Genomic DNA, 20,254 nt, shown 5'->3' with positions numbered 1-20,254 from the left:
TTTTCGGCCCCAAAACCCGGACCGAACCACAAAAGGAGGGGGAGTTTCCATATTTATCAAGGATATCCACACCTCCAGGTTAGTGGCATTGCACGAAGTATCGGAGACCATCCATGTGCAACTAACAGTGGGCAAGACTGCTTTTCAGTTTATAGCATCCTACAGACCACCCTCTCAGTCAGGAATCCCACTCGGCTTTCCTGAAAACATTGAAGAACATGAAGATCTCTCCAAACACCACTATATTGGGTGACTTCAACTAACCAAACATTGACTGGGAGCACTACTCAAGCCCCAGCACCTTAGCCCAAAGGTTCCTGGAAATTATAAACTCAAATGCTATGGAACAACTAGTCACCACTCCCACAAGAGGGGACAACATACTAGACCTGATCATTACCAACATGGGGACTCTATGCTCCACACCAGAAGTATATCCCTCATTGGTAAGATCAGACCATAAATTAATTTCACTGGATGTCCACATCCCGACCCCACCCCCAGCCCAGAAAACCACAGTAAAAACTTCTCAAAAGCGAACTTCTCACTTCTCAAAACTGAAGTGGAATCCTTCAAGGCCCCAGGGCCAGTGGAAACTATGGCCCAAACTGCAGAATCCTATATAAACGCATTCTACGGACATCTCCAGGAATGCATGGATCATGCTATCCCAAATAAAACCAAGACCCAATCATCCAAAGGCAGGCGTCCAGTCTGGTGGACCCCTGCCATAAATAAACTGTACAACAGAAGGAGGAAGCTACTACATGATAGAGCAAAATCCCTAATAGGGAAAGCATCTCTGATCAGTACTAGCAAAAAATTACGATCCCTCATAAAATCCTCCAAGGCCAGCTTCGAGAGAAAAATTGCACAGGACACCAAAGACAATCATAAGGCTTTTTTCAGTTATGTTAGAAACCTGGGATGCAACTCCCAGACTTGTTCTGAGTTGATTCTAAACGATAAAAAATACACTGAACCCACAGACATCGCCAATATCCTGGCAGACAGGTTCAGTGCAAACTTCTCCACCCCCTACCCCCCAAAAGAGCAAGTATCTATCCCAGCAGAGGGCTGCCTCCCAAACATCTCTGATGCTCAGGTGAAGGCTGCCCTCTCCAAAGCAAAAAACACTGCTTCCATGGGACGAGATGGCGTCCCAGGTTGCGTCCTACATGAACTCCAAGAGGAACTAATCCCTCAAATAAAACAGCTATACAATCTCAGCCTCACTACAGGCTATGTGCCCACAGAATGGCGTACAGCAACAGTGGTCCCACTCCATAAAGGTGGAGCCTCTACGGACCCTGGAAACTATCGCCCCATAAGCCTGACTAGCTTAGTCTGCAAGGCTATGGAGAGGATCATCATGGAGCTCATAAACAAAGACATTGAGGACCTACAGACACTAGATCCTACCCAGTTCGGCTTTGTCAAGGGCAGATCCTGCCTTTTGAACCTGGTTGACTTCTTCGAAACAGTCACCAAAGCCATAGATGAAGGGAAGGTTGTCCACACAGCCTATCTGGACCTTGCAAAGGCATTTGACACAATACCCCACTCGGGCATCATAGATAAGCTATCCAGCTTAAATATAAACCCATATGTCACAAGATGGGTCGCAAACTGGCTCAAAGACAGAACCCACAGAGTGAGAGTTGCTGGAGCCATGTCAGACTCGAAACCAGTCACAAGTGGCGTCCCACAGGGTTCTGTCCTGGGACCACTCTTGTTCGGTATATACTTTTCCGAGGTACAGGCAAACGTGGGAGGACTATGGCTCACCAAGTTCGCAGACGACTGCAAACTGGGCGCCATAATCAACTCTCCAGCTGACACAAACATCCTTCAAAAAGGTGTCACAGAGACAGATAACTGGTGCCAGCGCCATGGTTTAAAGATAAATGCCAAAAAATGTATAGTCATACCCTTTGGCAAAAACAATGTACCCACAAATTACCACATAGGCGGAAACCCATTAAGTACAGAGAAAGTTATTAGGGACCTGGGGACGCAAGTTGATAGCAATCTCTCCTTTGAAAACCGCATTGCCAAAGTGGTTAGAAAGACCTTCTACATAGCCCACCTCATCACGAAGGGTTTCACATCTAGATCAAGAGAGGTAATCGTGCCCCTTTATTCATCCCTCATTAGGCCCATCATAGAATACAATGCCCCTTTTGGGATGTACCTTACCCGACACCTGCAGCAATTAGAAAGACCCCCAAAAGTATCTCACCGAGAGGATCAAGGGTCTCAAACAGATGCCATATGCTGCTCGGTTAAAAAAACTCCAGCTCTACTCAGTTGCATACCGCCTACTTCGAGGCGATCTATGCCTGACATACAAAGCTATGTCAAATCCAGAATTAATGGACATGCTCCACCTCAGTAAATCTAAATCCCTTAGAGCCACACGCTCGAGGGACTTGAACCTCAGCACAGAAATAAATAGAACTTGCTGGAGGGACAGGTTCATAACCCAGAGGCTCCCTTCGCTCTGGAATAGAATTCCAGTTCATGTGAGGCAGAGCACCTCACTGAATCTCTTCAAGAAGAATCTCGATAGGTGGATGGGGGATCGTAGGTTTGTCCCAGGGATTACTCCAGTGTCACTATTAGACAGAGGCACAGTAAACTAAACCTTAAAAAGGGCACAGTATACTCAAATCAAGGGGTGGCGTAAGCCATACAGAATCGGGCTAGGCTTATAATTGCTTCAGGGCAGATAGCCTAGTATGAACCTATGAACCTATGTCTTCGAGAGTTGTAAGGAAGCCGGTGTACCCAGAAAAGGACTATGTAGATATAAGAGACATGCTATCGGCCTTCATTAATCAAGACATCTAGCATAAGAAGCAATTTCCAACAATGACATTGTTTAAAGCTATGAGTAGTACCTGCACTTCAGGTTTGCCCACTTGCTTGCAAATATTGTTTGAACATAACATCTCTTTCCCCACAAGTGCATCTCTTCTGAGCTGGGTAATGGCATGCTTGACTACAGGGTAGTTAGGAGGTTAAGGAAAGTGGAAACTGCAGCAGTGATCAGGGATATTAAAGCCATTTGGTAGTTAAGTACCTTTTCACAGATGGAAGTTACGCTTTTAAATAGTTGCTTGGTGATTTTTTTTTTTTTTTGCACTTCTTGACTTATGAAAATAACTGATTCACCTTTTTACCTTAGATTTAGGGCTTTGAGACTTATTAGCTTAAATAGCTGTTATTTTTATTCTTAATGTAGTCTACAACGTTAAAATGTAGATTCTTATTTGATTACTTGTTAGTGAAGATGTTTCATCGTATATAAATGGTCATGTAAGTGTAAATGTTTTTGTGTTCCACTCTTTGTGAATGTCCTTGGAAGAAAGTAATGTTAAAAAAAAAAAAAAAAGAAAAAAAAAAAGAAAAGGCAATGACAGTAAAGCACTCTGAGGTAAATGTGTAGACCAGCTAAAGGGGAGTTAAGTTGTCTTAAGTTAAACATGTCAAAATGTGAAATAACATCTTAAAACAATCCGGTATAAAAACAAATTATAATAGCAGCAATTTATTTTCATCTTTTTATAGTTACTTGCATATTGGTCATGCAAAAGCAGCTTTGCTAAACCAGCATTACCAGGTGACCTTCAAAGGGAAATTGATCATGCGGTTTGATGACACAAACCCTGAAAAGGAAAAGGAGGACTTTGAAAAGGTAAAAAAGTGAGAGGATAAACGTGTTGCACTGCCTTTGTATTGTTGAAGTTTATAAAATTATTTGTTTGCGGTGTAAATAGTCTGCTTTTCAGCAACGCTGGCTTTCAGTTGTATGACTTTTTGATGAATGAGTTATTTGCCAGTGCACAACTGGTCATTTTTCATAGTCTTCATCTGGTAACTCATACCAACAATGCTTTTTTTTTTTTTTTTTAAAACATCCTTATTAAATTTTCAGTCAGTCAAAAACATGTAGCCCTGCAAGGGACAGCTCCACTCTTAGCGTAATGTGAAAACTATGCATTCCATGTGGGGAACATAGAATTCCCACATCCTAAAGTAAATAACTATTCTGAGGTCCACTGGTTGAACAGTGTACACGAAACCATAGCAACCTCCAGTAGGAGGTGTCTTCCTGATTACTAAGATTCAGGTTTTCAAGAAGTATGATAGAAGTCCGTCTGACAGTTTCTTTTAACAGCTTTGTCTTGTTGAGCATGGATTTGAACAGAAGGTCATTGATAAATAATGATACTGTTGTACCATTGCCATTCCTTCTAAGATGATCCAGTCTTTCCTCTTCATCCAGTAAGATTTAGTCTCGGGTTCATGTTAGTTTGACATCAAAACATTTTCTCAGATTCTAGTGCCCCTGGCCTTGCCATAATGAATTTGTACTTGCTAGATTCCTTGGATTTCCTTTCACTTTAACTAACATGTCTTCTGCAGTAATTTCTGACACTGAACCATACTCAAGTCTTGTCTTTTCTGATGTTGAAAGGGTTAATTTTTGTCCAGGCCTTCCTTCTGTGGGTTCAGTAATTCCATGTTCTCAGGTGAAAGTGTTAAGGTAGACATGAATGATAGAGGCTTACTTGTGGGCCCAGGTGAAGATGGGCTTAGTCCAGTCAACCTCTGTTTAGAGCGTGAGCAAGGATTCTGTTGTGTCTGCCGTTGTGTTAGGTGCTGCTTCTGTGGCCCATATCTCAGTGCTGATTACTCTGAAAACTGGTAGCATCCAGTTTCATTTGCCACTAAGGTCACTGGATATTGTGGTACTGCCAGTCCCAGATGTAACTGGTCCACAACTGTGTGCATCATCAGGTCTCGTCTTTGATACCAGCTTTCCTGGCACTGATACCTGTGTTGCCTACTTTTTCCATCGGCCCTTTACCTCTGGGTTAGCAACTTAGTGCTGTGTCAACAGTAGCTTGTTTGGTATCACTTCAGCCATCAACATTTAGCCATGTAGCCTTTGGTGCTGATGATCTTAACAGTGAGGTTGATACTGGGAGGTCTGTTTGGGTTAGGACGTGAGCCCCGGTCAGTGTTCTCTTGTTTTTGTCATGCCCTTGGTACTGTTGCACTAGTTGCCAACAGCTTTTTTTTTTTCATTTTTCTTTTTTTTTTTTCTGTTAGCTTTGTGATCCCTCAGTGCAACACCATCCTCTGCACTGTGGCTCCTGCCTTTTTTCTATCTGAGCACTATTCACTGTGCATCTGCAGCTTCCAGACACTGTAGGACCAGAGACATGGAAAACTTTGTAGACTTTACAGTTACCGATCTGGCTTTCTTCAGAATTCCTTGTTGGGCAATTCCTCTTTCAGGATGCTGAAGACAGATGTAAGAGGAAGCATCCAGATTCTTCTTTATAGTCTTCTGCACTAGAAACCAACGGCAGGGATAGTGATTCCCCTTTTGGCTACCCTTTGTTTAGAGAAATTCTGCAACTTGTGTGAAGAAAGGGAGGCCCATCTCTCATCTCCTTGATTCCAAAGCATGTTGTTAAGACTTTCTGCTGTCCCAACTCTGCTACTTGCATGGTGCCCCAGAGGACAAGATGATTTCTTTTGGCAGTTTGGGAGGCTTGGAAGGACTCCTATAGTGACTATGCCTACAACAATACTGGACCACATCCTGCAGCTGTCTCTGGAGAGTATGTCACCATTACTGTGGCAGCTCTTAAGAGGGGACCAAACCCTCAAAGGTGTTGGCAAATCCGCATCCAAACAATGAAGAATGTTGGGCTGTTGTTCATTACATGAAGTGTGTGTTCATGTTAAATCTGTGCCATTTGTGCAGTTGGAATTTGATGGAGTTCCAACAAGATTTAGCAAACAAAATCAGAAAATGTTGCCAGAAGACCAGGAGAGCCTTAAGTCACAATTAACTTCCCAGGTGGTAGTCATGATACCAGTCTCTAACAGGTTTGTGCAGCTTGGAAAAAAAAGGCTGCAGATGGAACTGGTAGGGTTGTGGTCGCTGGTATTAACAATTTGCTTACGAGCCTGGTTTTGATTGACTGACTTCACAGAGAATTTCAAAGTGTTCTTTCTAAGTGCCCGTTTTATTGGCTTCACTTTTTTTTTGTGGCTGCAGAGTCAGGGGAAGCTATAAAAGCGCAAGAGTGATGGCAAGATTTGCGCTGCCCTCGGAGTGTACTTTCAGCCACCAAGGAGTAGTTTAGCAATCAAAATTGTCTTGAACCAGTGTGGTTTAAACATGGCTATCCATCTGGCAGTCCCAGCAGAATCCCTAAAGGCTTACTGACTTGTCCCACTCTGGAGGCAGATGGTATGGGTTGCCTATTTCCTGTGGCGTCTTATCAGACAAGACAAAAAGATCATGTGTTTAATTTCCAGATGCTACAAATTACCCTTCTGCACCCTAGTCTGACATGCTGCCATCTGCTTCCATTATCCAGTGCCCCATCTCATCAGAGAAAGTCAGCAAAAAAGAGCTCAACCACTTTCTGCAAGAGAGAGACATTCAACAGTTTCTAACCAGAAAGGTTCCAGGTGTTAGTCAAAGTTCTTTTTAGCTCTGAAGAAAACAAAGGACCCGTCTTAAATTTAAGCGGTCAAAAGAATTTAATTCCCAAAATATTATTCCTGATAGTCTTTATTCAGACAGTCCTCCTTTGCCCAGCCTGGAAGAACTGGATGTACTTTGTGGACCTCCAGTACACTTAACATGCATATCACTACAACCTTGAGGAGATTTCTATGCTTCCAGCTGCAAGGTGATCACCATCTGTAGGGCTTTGACAGTATCAGGTCACTAGTGACTGTGGAGGAGAGGTGGGTTTCCCTGTCTAGATTGTTGTCTGCTGACCGCACCAATGCTGAAACATCTGCTGAAGGCACAGGACTGTCTAATTTATGTTCCAATCCCTGGACATTCCAGCAAGAATTGTGAAGTTGCAGTTTTAGCACTAAAAGCAATTTAATTTTGTACTGGCCTGCCTAGATAGTCCTCATCAGAGTCACTTTACTTTAGAAGAAACTTCTGTCTTTGTATGCAGAACAGGCTAAGGAGTTGGTGGAAAGACGTTTACATTCCCCATTCTGGTATTATAGACAAGCTCACCAGCCTGAACATAAACCCCTACGTCACGAGAGGGGTTGCCAACTGGCTCACGGACAGAACCCACATGGTAAGAGTTGTGGGAGCTAGGTCTGACTCTGAACATGTTGCAAGTGGCGTTCCTCAGGGCTCAGTCCTGGAATCCCTCCTGTTCGGCATATACTTCTCAGAGGTACAGGCAAGCACAGGAGGACTATGGACTATGGCTGACCAAGACTACTGCAAACTAGGGGCTATAATTGACTTTCTGGCTGACACAGACCTCTTCCAAAAGGGTCTCACTGAGACAGATACCTGGTGTCAAAACCACGGCCTCAAGCTAAATGCCAAAAAGTACATAGTCATCCTCTTTGGAAAAAACAAAGTACCCACAAATTACCACATAGGTGGTAGCCCCCTAAATGCAGAAGATGAAATAAGGGATCTGGGGATCCAAGTAGATGGTAATCTCTCCTTTGATAATCACATTGCCAAAGTGGTTAGAAAATCCTTCTATGTGACCCACCTAATCAAAAAGGGTTTGCATCCAGATCAAAAGAGGTCATTCTGCCCCTCTATGCATCACTCATCAGATCCGTCATATAGAGTACAACTCCCCAGTTGGGATGTACCTTACAAGACACCTGCAACAGCTGGAAAGACCACAGAAGTACCTCACCAAGAGGATCACTGGCCTCAAACAGATGCCCTATGCAGCTCGACGGAAGAAACTCCAGCTATACTCAGTTGCATACCGCCTACTCAGAGGTGATCTCTGCCTGACATACAAGGCCATGTCCAACCCAGAATTGATGGACATGCTCCACCTAAAGAAAACCATATGCCCTTGAGCCACATGCTCTAGGGATCTAAACCTCACCACAACAATAAATAGGACGTGCTGGAGGGATAGATTCCTGTCCCAGAGACTTCCCATGCTCTGGAACAAGATTCCAATCTGTGTTAGGCAGAGCTCCTCCCTAACACTCTTCAAGAGAAACTTTGACGAGTGGATGGGAAACAGAAAGTTTACCCCTGGGATCACTTCAGTGCCTCTGCTGGACAGAGGCACAGGGAACTAATCTAAGGGGGGCGGCGAAAGCCAACGCATTCCTGCTAGGCTTATAAATGCCTTTGGGCAGATAGCCTAGTACCTACCTATGAACCTACAAAGAGTGGGACCGATTAAGCAGAAGCAAACTTTGCTGCTTAATCATCTGACAATAATAAAACCCATAGACAAATTTTGCCAATGAAACTTTCCATTTCTCCATTGTTCTAAATTTAGGAAAATGCAAGTGACAAGAAAAAAAAAAAAAAACAGGAGCTGAGTGGAAGAATCAGAAGTACCTTGGACTTGAAGCAGAAACTGGTGTTGGGAGAAGGAGATTAGGAGGACGACCAGCACCACTGTGAAATAAGTAAACAAATGGGAGACTGTAAAACATCAGTTCCATTGGATATAAGAAGAGACTTTTGAAAATGGCTTTGCAAGAAGTAGCAGAGAAAGACTGGAATTGTTTTGCCCGTCAAACTGGTGTGTGAACTGTAAAGCATTTATTAACGTTAAGGTGGACACTGAAGACGGAAAGAACTGTAAGCTAAACATTTTATGATCCAATGTTGTCTTTTTCATTCAACTTCAAACTGTGGGTTATCGAATCCAAAGTTAGCTGTTTTAGTCTTCAGCCTGTAGCCCCACCTGCTGTACTTAGTGTGCTGCTCTCCTCCGACCTTGTTTGCTGCCTTAAAGTGCATTGTGATCTGTGAGTTCTACTCAACGTATCCTTTGGCTAGTTTAGATGCAGTAATATTTCCTGTGCCTTAATAAAAGGGTCTTGTTAGTGTTCATTGGTTAAGTTTGTAGGTTTTTGCTTTTCTGCTAAGTTCTTAGGTAGTGTGGGTTAGTCTTTGTATTTTTTCTCTTTCCCAGCATTCCTGCCCTTTGTTTGTTTTTTTTTTTTTTTTAAGAATGTTAATTGTCTCTGTATTTCCTGGTGTTTTTTAGTGTGTTTGTCTTTTGCTATTTTAGGTACATGGGTAGTTAGGTAGCTAGGTTGGTTGTGTGTATATTGTGTAGTTAGAGTTGGTGGTGTTCACTGTATTGCCTCTTTTCTATGATGGTGAAAGAGAAGGAAAAAGGTTCTTAAAAATGTGTGGCTTGCAGGCACGTTTCCCTCAAAAGATGCCTATGACTGCAGTCTACTGTTTGGGTGCAGCACTTGGATTCAGAATGTTATACCTGTGCTGCCTTCAAGACCCTGGCTCTTAACAAGCTTCAGGCCAGTTTGGTCATCAAAAGGATGCTCTCACCAGCTGCGGCAACTTTTTCCTTCTCCCCGGCAAGACAAATGAGAAAAAGGAAAGGGAGCAGTCCTGGGACAAGGATCCAAAGCCCTGATCCAAGGATAGAGGACTGCAAATAGCCTACAGTTGGCCCTGATGTTCTTCATGTTTCACTGTTGCAGTCATTACATTTGGGTTATCTGCTTGCAGGTAGCCCTCAGTTGGCCTGATTAACAAAGTCTTGGGTCCTGCATCAGTTGCTGTCCCTTCTTCCATGACGTCAGGTCGTCAGGAGTATAAAACATGCAGCCGATGCCATTACATCAGTCTTTCTTGCCGTGAGGTGCCCGAAGCAGAAACAGTTCGCAAGTGCCGGTCGGCCGACTCCTGAAACTTTCATTTTCGAGTTTCAGAACCGAAGTCTTCAACTAAAGCAAAGTACCCCGTTGGGGAAACTTTTTCTTGATCCTTATCGATGTCAGTAAAAGTTAATAATTGCATTACTTGTGGAAAGCAAATACCTCATAAAGATTTTCATTCGTACTGTATTCCTTGCCTAGGCCCTGACCACGACGTACCTTGCTGTCGGTTTTGTGCTTTATTTAATCAGCACACTAGCCATCGTCTGTATATTTTTGCCACTAAATATTTCGGTTCTCGGTTTAATTATCCAGAAATGTCGTCAGTTAGCCATCCGACTACCGGGATTCCGAAAAAACGCAAAGATAGACAGAGACAGGCGGTACTCAGGCGCTTTTGCAGCCCCTGATACCCACTACTTCTGATTCGCAGGCCTCTACTGAGACCCATTTGGAGTCCAGTATGCCGTGAGATGCTTCAACTATGGAATCTGCGGATGTCTCTACCTTGGATGGGTCCGGAGCTGCTGTGCAGGCACCGGCTTCTGAGGGTGTATTCAGGCCTACAGACTTGCATATTCAACTGACGCCTCCTTCTTTACTTAGGCCTAAATCTCTATCCATGCCTAAAAAAACGACGCCCAGGCCACATGCTCAGGCCTCTATGCCTAAAAAAAAATTATAAGAATGGCTGAAGATCTAATAACTCTAATCAGGGGTAGCCAACCCCCCCCCCCCTTCTAAGAGGCCTAGGGCTGAAGTTGATTATGAATCTTCTGATCAGGATTCTGTTTTTTCTGATTCTTTTGATGATCTGGATTTGCCCTTATCTACTTATGAAGATTGTGATGCAGAGGACTCTATTCCCTCTGCTTCCCCTCCTGAGGATTTTTCTTTTGGGGAAAACTTACATACTCTAAGGGAGCATTTCCACTGGGAAAGCCAGGATTTTTCTGATTCAAAAAAGAGGCTTGGGGATTTCCTTCTCCAACCTCAGCATAGGCCTTTAGCTATTCCTCCTGTACTAGACATTGTTGCTGATGCTTTTTCGGAATCTAGTTTGGCCCCTGATTCCTGCTCCCAGAAAACCTGACTGATACTACAGGGTCCCTGAGTCCCACAAGTTCCTTTTTAAAAATCCTATTGCAGATCCAGAGACTATTTCACAGGGGCCCAAGGGCATTAAGGCTTCTACTGCTAAAAATCCTACCCCTTCTGATAGAGACTCCAGGGCGCTGGATAGATGGGGTAAGAAGGGTTACACTTCTGCAACCTTGGCCATTAGGGCTTTAAACTGCCAGTTTCATATAGTATCAGCAACATGTTATTGTACTGCTTAAACAGAAAATGGTGTTGCTTCCTGACTGTGTGGAAAATAAAGAATTACAGGATTTAATGCAATCTGCCAAACAAGTTGGAAAACATACTTTGTAATGTGGTTTTGATTCATTAGAGGCCTCTTGCAGGGCTGCTGTTACTGGGTCTGTGCTCAGAAGGCATGCTTGGCTTAATGAGCAATCTTTGCCTGATCATGTTAAAGCTAAATTGTTGGATGCTCCTTTAAATCAGGACAGTCTGTTTGGCAACAAGGCTGAGTAAGTTCTTAAAAAGATGGAAGATGAAGCTAAATCTATGCAAACTGTTAGTTTTTTTTACAAGTTCAGCCTCCTAGATTTAGTAGGCACTGGCCCTCTTAAGAATTGGTCCTTTCCAGCCCCTTCCAGGTCTTCTCAAGCCAAAATCAGACACAGCAAAAAAAATAAATAAATAAAACAGGTTTCAGTCCCAGGGGACACACAGAACTAAGCATTGGGGGGCCTCCACTTCCAAATCTGGGAATAATAAGACTCCCTCTATGGTAAACTGTCTCAGTGACTTTTAAAATTTCCAAGCACTTATCAACTGACTCCCCCTTTGGGGGGAAAGATTGCTCTTCATGCAAAGAATTGGGAACTCGTTACCCAGGACAAATGGGTTTTAAATATAGTGTCCCAGGGATACAGATTTCACTTCCACACGTTGCCAACACCAAGCGGGGTGGCTGGACCTACCCCCAAATCAGTGGGCGGAGTCCCAAAAACAAGCGTTTTCTCTCTTAAACATGGGGGCTATTCAACTGGTACCAGAAGAGGAAAAGGGACAATGTTTCTGCTCGACACTTTTCCTGGTACCCAGAAAAGACAATTCATGGTATGCTATCCTGGACCTGTCTACTCTTAACACCTTTTTGGAGATTACAAAATTCAAGATGCTGACTCTTCACCAGTTACTTTCTATGCTAGGCAAAGATGCCTGGGTGACAACACTAGATTTAAAAGAAGCATACCTGCACATCCCAATCAGGGAATCTTGCAGAAGATACCTACGCTTCAAAGCAGGCTACACGTACTGTCAGTTCTCTGCACCACCCTTTGGCTTATCTACTGCACCTAGGGTATTCACAAAGTGCCTAGCTCCAGTTATTGCATTTTGCAGGCAAAGAAATATTCAAATATACCCATACCTGTACGGTTGTCTAATTCAGGCAGAAAGCCAGGACATACTTTTGAATCATCTGGCCTTTGTACAAAGGGTTCTAACTTGTCTGGGGTACACCATAAACAAAAAGAAATCACACCTGGTACCCTGTCAACAAATTATATTCCTGGGAGCAATGGGAGCAAGCTTGAATGCAACTTCCCAGATGGCTTACCTCACACCAGAAAAACAAATTAATTTGACAACCTATTTCAAACAAGTGGTCACAAGAACCCTCCTATCTGCAAGACAAATACTGCAAGCCTTGGGGTTCATGGCCTCCTGCATTCTTCTAATTCCATATGCAAGACTGCATATGAGGAAACTACTGTGGTATCTAAAAAGCCTATGGTGTCAACATTCTCAAGACCTAGAAACAATGATTCCTATCATACCTTGCCTACGCCTAGAGTTCCTTTGCTGGGCAGAGGCCTGCCACTAAAAGAAGGAGGCCTGCCACCAAAACAAGGGACTACGTTTCACACCATTCCCTGCCGTGCAAACCCTAACAGTAGACGCAGACAATGTATGGGGGGGGGCTCATCTGGCAGGGAATTGCATTCAGGGCAAATGGAACCCAAATCAAATGCACCTGCATATCAATCAAAATGAAATGTTAGCTGTACAGAATGCTCTGACAGCCTTCAAGGATCACATTCTTCCAGGACAGCTAATGGTAAAGACGGACAACAACACTGTTATGTGGTACATAAACAAGCATGGGGGTACACATTCTTACTCCCTCTGCAGACTAGCCATGGCATTGTGGAACACAGCCTTGAGCTACCATGTGCACCTACAAGCTCAGTTCCTGCGAGGAAAATTAAATACACTGGCAGACGGACTAAGCAGAAACCTCATTGGACCCACACGAGTGGAAATAGGAACCAAGGATTTTCAACATGTTGACAAGAAAATGGGGGAGCCCAGCTATAGACTTGTTTGCCTCTCCCCAGAACTACCAGTTGGACAAATATTGTACAAGAACTCCCCAAAAACAAGCCTGGAAAGTGAATGCTGTGCCCTTCAGCTGGGAAAACTTATCAGTCTATGCCCCCCCCCCCCCCGCCTCTGCTCTCCAAGGTACTACTAAAAATCAAACCGGACAAACCAAGGATGATTGATTGCTCCAGACTGGCCGCGCCAACACTGGTGTACCCCCTCCTGCGCAGTGTGTCACTGTTATCTCCATGGCATCTGCCTCAGACTCCTTCCCTGCTGTCTCAGCAGGAGAACCAGATTCTGCACCCTCAGCTTCTAGCACTGAACGTTGCAGCCTGGCTAATTACTTAATCTCTCCTTTAACATCCCTCGGGAAACCTGTGATGGATATCATTTTAGAGGCAATGAGGCCTAGTACTAGAAAATCTTATGCTGAAAAATGGAAAAGATTCTGTGCCTGGTACCAATCTCAAGGGATGAGCACAGCAGCGCCCAAATTACCTCAGATTTTACAATACTTGACTGAGATGCTTCACAAGGGCCTGTCTTTTTCCTCCATTAAAATCCACACCTCAGCCATGTCAGCTCATTATAACACTGAACCTCCCCCTCTTCTGTCATCCATTGCTCAAGCAGTTCCTCATAGGGGCCAAAAATTTGAGACCACTCAGGAGAGCTCCAACCCCAGCCTGGGACTTTAACTTTGTCTTGGAGAAACTCACTCTACCTCCTTTCGAGCCAGCTGCTACTGCAGACTTAAAATTTCTTTCTTGGAAAACAGCTTTCCTTTTAGCAATCACTTCAGCTATAGGGGATCTGAATTACAGGCCCTTATGGCAGTGGAGCCTTTCATCATTTTTCATGCGGACGGGGTGTCCCTCAGAACCAATCCATCCTTCATGCTCAAGGTGATATCCAGTGTGGCTCTTAAACAGTCCATTCATTTGCCAAACTTCTTTCCCAATCCACAGAATAAAGGAGAATGGATACTGCATTCCTTAGATGTGCACAGCCAACTTAAATTCTACTTGGACAGGACTAAACCTCAAAGGAAATCTGAACAACTGCTGGTGGCGTTTGCCGCAGGGGCAGAGGGGAAGGCTATTTCAAAGCAAACCATTTCTAAATGGATAAGCCATTGCATTCATTTCTGCTATAAGCACCATGGAAAACCTATCCCCGGGGGATCAGACCTCACTCCACCAGGGCTGCATCTACCTCTACAGCCTTTCTCAGAGGCGTTCCTACCAGGGACATCCTAGAAGCTGCTACCTGGAGTTCTGTACATACTTTCACCAAGCATTATCATTTGCCAATTTTCTCTAAATCCAGAGCTGGCTTTGCCACTGCAGTCTTGCAGGGCCTTATAGCTGACCCTAATGCTATGTAAATTCCTCCTCCCAACCATAGCTTTGGGAATCTACCCAAATGTAATGACTGCAACAGTGAAACATGAACATAGTAGAGTTGTGTACACTTACCATAAATGTAGATGTTAGAGTGTATTCACTGTTGCAGTCCTGGATGTTCATCGTGCATACAGCTGCAGTAATCACATATGGGTTCTCTGCTGTCAGGCGGTCCCTCGGTCTGCCGAATTCCAAAGTCTTGGTCCGGCGTCGGTTGTTGTCGCTTTCTCTTCTGACGTCAGTGAGGCCAGAGTATATAAGACACAGCCGACGCCATGTTCTTCAGTCTTTTTTGCCGCGTGGTGCCCGAAGCAGAAGCAGTTCGCAAGTGCCGGTCGGCCAGCTCCTGAATTACGAATATTTTGGAATCCGAAGTCTTCATTAAAGCTAAGTACCCGTTGAAACTTTTCTTGCCTCAGACCGATGTCAGAAAAAGTTAATAATTGTATTTCTTGTGGGAAGCAAATACCGCATAAGGATTTCCATTCCCGCTGCATACCTTGTTTGGGCCCAGACCACGATGTCTTGGGCTGTAGCTTTTGCACTACCTTCAATAAACGCACTATTAAGCGTCGGGCGGAGTTCGCCCAGCACTACTTTGGTAAAGCTTTTGATTATAAAATGTCATCGGACACTCCGACTACCGTTTTGACCAAAAAACGCAAGGAAAAGGACCGACACGTGAGGCCCGCGGTCCCCGCCGACACCACACCAAAACAGGCTACACGTGGTCCGGTTCTCAGCGAGACGCCTTTGCAGTCCCTGACTACCGACGACACTTCTTTGGCGGTGTCCTCTGTACCCGAGACCGCTGGGTCTTCGGCCCTTTCCCAGACTACAACTGAAGCCTCTGCTAATGTTGAGCCTACTAATGTGGACAGGTCCACCTCCACCCATGGTGTATTTAGGCCCTCATCTTCTTTTTCAGTTAAGGCCTTTACTAAATCCAAAGCAGCCAGGCAGCCCATGAGGCCTGTTGTACAGGGCCCATCTCCAGGTCCCATGCCTAAAAAACAGATGCTTAGAATGGCTGAGGATTTAATTACTCTTATCAGAGGTTCTCAACCCCCTCCAGACAAGAGACCCAGAGTGGAGGAAGATTCTCCCTCTTCTGATCAGGGATCCATTTTATCAGAACATTCTGATGCAGAGGAACACTCTTACTCTCCTTTTGAGGATTCGGATGCAGAACAGTCCATTCCCTCTGTATCCCCTCCTGAGGATTTTTCCTTTGGGGAAACCTTACACACCTTGAGGGAACACTTCCATTGGGAAGGCCAAGACTTTTCAGATTCCAAGAAAAGACTTTTGTTACCTCAACACAGACCTCTGGCTATACCCCCTGTTTTGGACATACTGGATGATGTCTATTTGGAGGCTTGTCTTAACCCGGATTCTCTGCCTCCTGCACCAGTCAAACCTGATAGATATTCCAGAGTACCCAGCTCTCACCAATTTCTCTTCAAAAGCCATAATGCTGACCCTGAAACCATTTCACAAGGCCCCAAGGGATTGAAGGCCTCCACTGCCAAAAATCCACTTCCTGCAGAAAGGGAATCAAGATCTTTGGAAAGGTGGGGGGAAAAAGGTATATACCTCGGCCACCCTAGCCATGAGGGCTTTAAATTGTCAGTTTCATATGCTTAAATATCAACAGTTCCTGTTATCACAATTGAGGAACAAAATGTCTCAACCTGAACAACAAGATTTAAAGGAGTTACAGGATATGATGCATAGTGCAGAACAAGTGGGTAAACACACTTTACAATGTGGTTATGATGCCCTAGAGGCCTCAAGTAGAGCGGCAGCTACAGGATCAGTCATTCGCAGACACGCCTGGCTTAGGGAACAAAATTTACCTGATCATGTGAAAGCTAAACTTCTAGATGCTCCTTTACAAAAGGATGTGCTGTTTGGTACTAATGCTGAGGAGATACTACGGAAAATGGAAGAAAAAGCCAAATCTATGCAAACTGTCAAAGCTTTCTTACAGGTCCAACCACCACGTTTTAGCAGAAATTGGCCTTCAAAAAACTGGTCCTTTCCAGCCGCTGACAAGCCCCAAAGAGGTAGATACAGACGCACAAGGGGCAGAGGGCAATCACAAGGATCATATAGCGGCCGACAATGGCAAACTCCAGCACCAAGAGGTGGCGAAGACAGTGCACAACAATACAGGAAGCAAACCCAATGACTTCCTCATTTCCATGCCAAGCATGTCTCAGCTGGCAGCACCTTTGGGAGGAAAACTAGCACTATTTGCAAGCAATTGGCATATTGTCACAAGAGACAAATGGATCCTGGACATTATAAACAGAGGCTACAAATTTCAATTTCACACTCTTCCAAAAATGAGAGGCATGCCAAACCTGCCACAAAATCAAAGGGCAGAGGCACAACTGCAAATTTCAAAGCTCATAAGCATGCGAGCTATTCAAGAGGTACCTACCCACCAACAAGGTCAAGGTTTTTATTCAAGACTTTTCCTGGTACCAAGGAAAGGAACCGACTGGAGACCCATTTTGGACTTATCCACCCTAAACACATTTCTAATTGTACCAAAATTCAGGATGCTCACATTACAGCAGCTTCTTCCCATGCTGGGCAAGGAGTTCTGGCTGGTAACATTGGACCTCAAGGAGGCATACCTGCATGTCCCAATCAGACAAAGCTGCAGAAGATACCTCAGATTTCTTGCAGGTTCAATCCACTATCAATTCTCTGCATTGCCCTTTGGCTTATCTACTGCGCCCAGAGTATTCACAAAGTGCCTGGCATCAGTGATTGCCTACTGCAGACGTCAAGGGATACAAATTTACCCTTATCTGGACGACTGCCTGATCCAAGCCGACAGCAAGAACATACTTCTGGAACATCTGGCATATGTGACACTGTTACTGCTTTCCCTGGGATATATAATCAACAAAGAGAAATCAAGGCTAACACCATCCCAGAAAATAACTTTCCTGGGTGCCAACTTGGACACAAACACCCAGATGGCCTACCTTACACCAGAAAAACAAGGGCAACTATCTCAGTACTTCAAAATACTAGCAAAAAGTACCAGGCTTACTGCAAGGAAAATCCTGCAGGCTCTGGGATTCATGGCATCTTGCATTCTATTAACCCCATTTGCAAAGCTGCATATGAGGAAACTTCAGTGGTAGCTAAAAAACCTATGGTCTCAACACAGTCACAGTTTGGAAACAATAATACCAATAATTCCATGTTTGCAAAAGGAATTTCTATGGTGGGCCCAAGCATGTCAAGCAAACAAAGGCCTCCCATTCTGCAAGCCTCAAGCAAAACAAGTCATAACCACAGACGCCTCAGACTATGCCTGGGGGGCGCACATGACGAACAGGTGCATTCAGGGCAAATGGTCCCAAAAAGAAAAGCACCTTCACATCAATCAAAAAGAAATGCTAGCAGTAATAAATGCAATTACAGCTTTCAAGGACTTCCTGCATCCAGGACAATTACTGATAAGAACAGACAACACCACGGTAATGTGGTACATAAACAAACAAGGAGGAACACATTCATACCCCTTGTGCAGACTAGCCATGACTCTTTGGAACTTGGCTCTGGAAAGACAAATCGAACTTCAAGCACAGTACTTGCCAGGCTTGGAAAACACACTGGCAGACAATCTAAGCAGAAAAATGACAGATCCACACGAATGGAAGTTACATCCTCAGGTGTTTGCAGAAATAATCCAAGCATGGGGGAGGCCAGACATAGATCTTTTTGCCTCCCACAGGAATCATCAATTGGAAAAGTTTTGTTCAAAGACTTTTCACCCAAAGGCCTGGAGAGTGGACGCCCTTTCATTCAGTTGGACAGCATGGACAGTTTACGCATTCCCACCTCTGCCTCTTCTGCCCAAGGTGCTTTTGAAAGCAAGAACAGACAAACCGAAGATGTTACTGATTGCTCCAGATTGGCCAAGGCAACACTGGTACCCACTCCTGAGGAGCCTAACACATACTCCTCCCTGGTCCCTGCCTCTAATGCCTCTTCTGCTGACTCAGCACAGCTACAAAACTCTTCACAGTCAGCTGAAAACACTCAATCTCGCTGCATGGAAAATTCCTTAACACCACAACAGAACCTACTCTCCAAGGAGGTACAGGATGTCATTTTGGAGGCCAGAAGGCCAGCTACAAGAAAAGCTTACTCCACAAAATGGAAGCGGTTTTGCTCTTGGAATGAGAAAAAAGGCCAGGACCATAGAAAACTGAACTTGCCTCAGGTATTACAGTACCTAGCGGAGCTATTGAACAATGGACTTTCTTTTTCTTCCATAAAAATCCATGCTTCAGCCATCTCTGCAGAATTCAACACTGATCCTCCTTTATTTTCTCACCCACTCTTACGACAGTTCCTCAGAGGGGCTAAGAATATAAGACCACCAAGGAAACAACCAATACCAGCCTGGGATCTTAATTACATACTAGAAAAATTAACATTGCCTCCTTTTGAACCAGCTGCCTCAACAGATTTGCAATATTTGTCCTGGAAGACAGCCTTCCTTCTGGCCATCACTTCAGCTCGTAGGGTTTCTGAACTTCAGGCCCTCATGGCGGTGCAGCCCTTTCTCATTTTCCATCAGGACAGGGTTTCCTTACCAACCCATCATTTATGCCTAAAGTGGTATCCAGGGTAGCTTTAAATCAAGCCATACACCTACCCACCTTTTACCCCAATCCTCAAAACAAAGGGCAAAGGCTGCTACACTCCTTAGACATCCATAGGCAGCTTCGTTATTATTTGGACAGAACAAAGTCCTTCAGGAAATCAGAACAACTCTTTGTGTCTTATGCTGTAGGGGCTCAAGGGAAGCCAGTTACAAAACAGACTATTTCAAAGTGGATAGGCCACTGCATACAGTTTTGTTACTCCTATCATGGAAAATCTGTTCCTGCAGGTATCAGATCCCACTCCACCAGGGCCACAGCTACCTCTACAGCCTTCCTCAGAGGAGTTCCTACCAAAGATATTTTGGAGGCAGCTACTTGGAGTTCTGTACATACCTTCACAAAACACTACCATCTGCCTTTATATTCCAGAACAAGAGCAGGTTTTGCCACTGCTGTTTTGCAGGGCATTCTGGCTCAACCCAGTTCCTCCTAGTACCTACCACCCAGTACATAGCTTTGGGATTCTACCCATATGTGATTACTGCAGCTGTATGCACGATGAACATAGTACAGTTTTGTACCTACCATAAATGTAGATGTTCGAGTGCTAATACAGCTGCAGTACAGGTTTCCCTCCCTCCTTCCCCACTTGGTATAAAGGCATGAGGCCTAGCAACCTCTTCATACTACCTGACTGGGTTATCCGGCTATGTTTTATTTGCTTGTTACCACTGATTTTGGATTATGTTGCATTGCTTGTATATAAGCACTATTTAGGTATTGCCTTCCTTCTGGGGGCACCTGACATCTGGGGCAAGAAAGACTGAAGAACATGGCGTCGGCTGTGTCTTATATACTCTGGCCTCACTGACGTCAGAAGAGAAAGCGATGACAACCGACGCCGGACCAAGACTTTGGAATTCGGCCGACCGAAGGACCGCCTGACGGCAGAGAACCCATATGTGATTACTGCAGCTGTATTAGCACTCGAACATCTACATTTATGGTAGGTACAAAACTGTACTTTACCCTCCCTCCCGCCCCCTAACT

At 44.4% G+C, this 20,254-nt stretch overlaps 1 protein-coding gene across 13 annotated transcripts in view; it reads left to right on the top strand.

The window, feature by feature from the left end:
• The window catches only part of EPRS1 (glutamyl-prolyl-tRNA synthetase 1), a 1,752,234-nt gene that overhangs the window by 442,221 nt on the left and 1,289,759 nt on the right, over positions 1 to 20,254 (top strand). For all 13 annotated transcript variants that reach the window (XM_044061601.1, XM_044061548.1, XM_044061611.1 and 10 more), the window contains one exon: positions 3,574 to 3,700. In XM_044061601.1, coding sequence (XP_043917536.1) covers positions 3,574 to 3,700 — 127 coding nt within the window. The remainder of the gene's footprint in view (positions 1 to 3,573; positions 3,701 to 20,254) is intronic.

Source organism: Protopterus annectens, chromosome 1.part0 (genome assembly GCF_019279795.1).
Source record: "Protopterus annectens isolate FY-2018-M chromosome 1.part0, PAN1.0, whole genome shotgun sequence".
NCBI lineage: Eukaryota > Metazoa > Chordata > Ceratodontiformes > Protopteridae > Protopterus > Protopterus annectens.
Note: the sequence above shows the minus strand (reverse complement) of the source record. Positions and strands in the feature narration are given on the sequence as shown.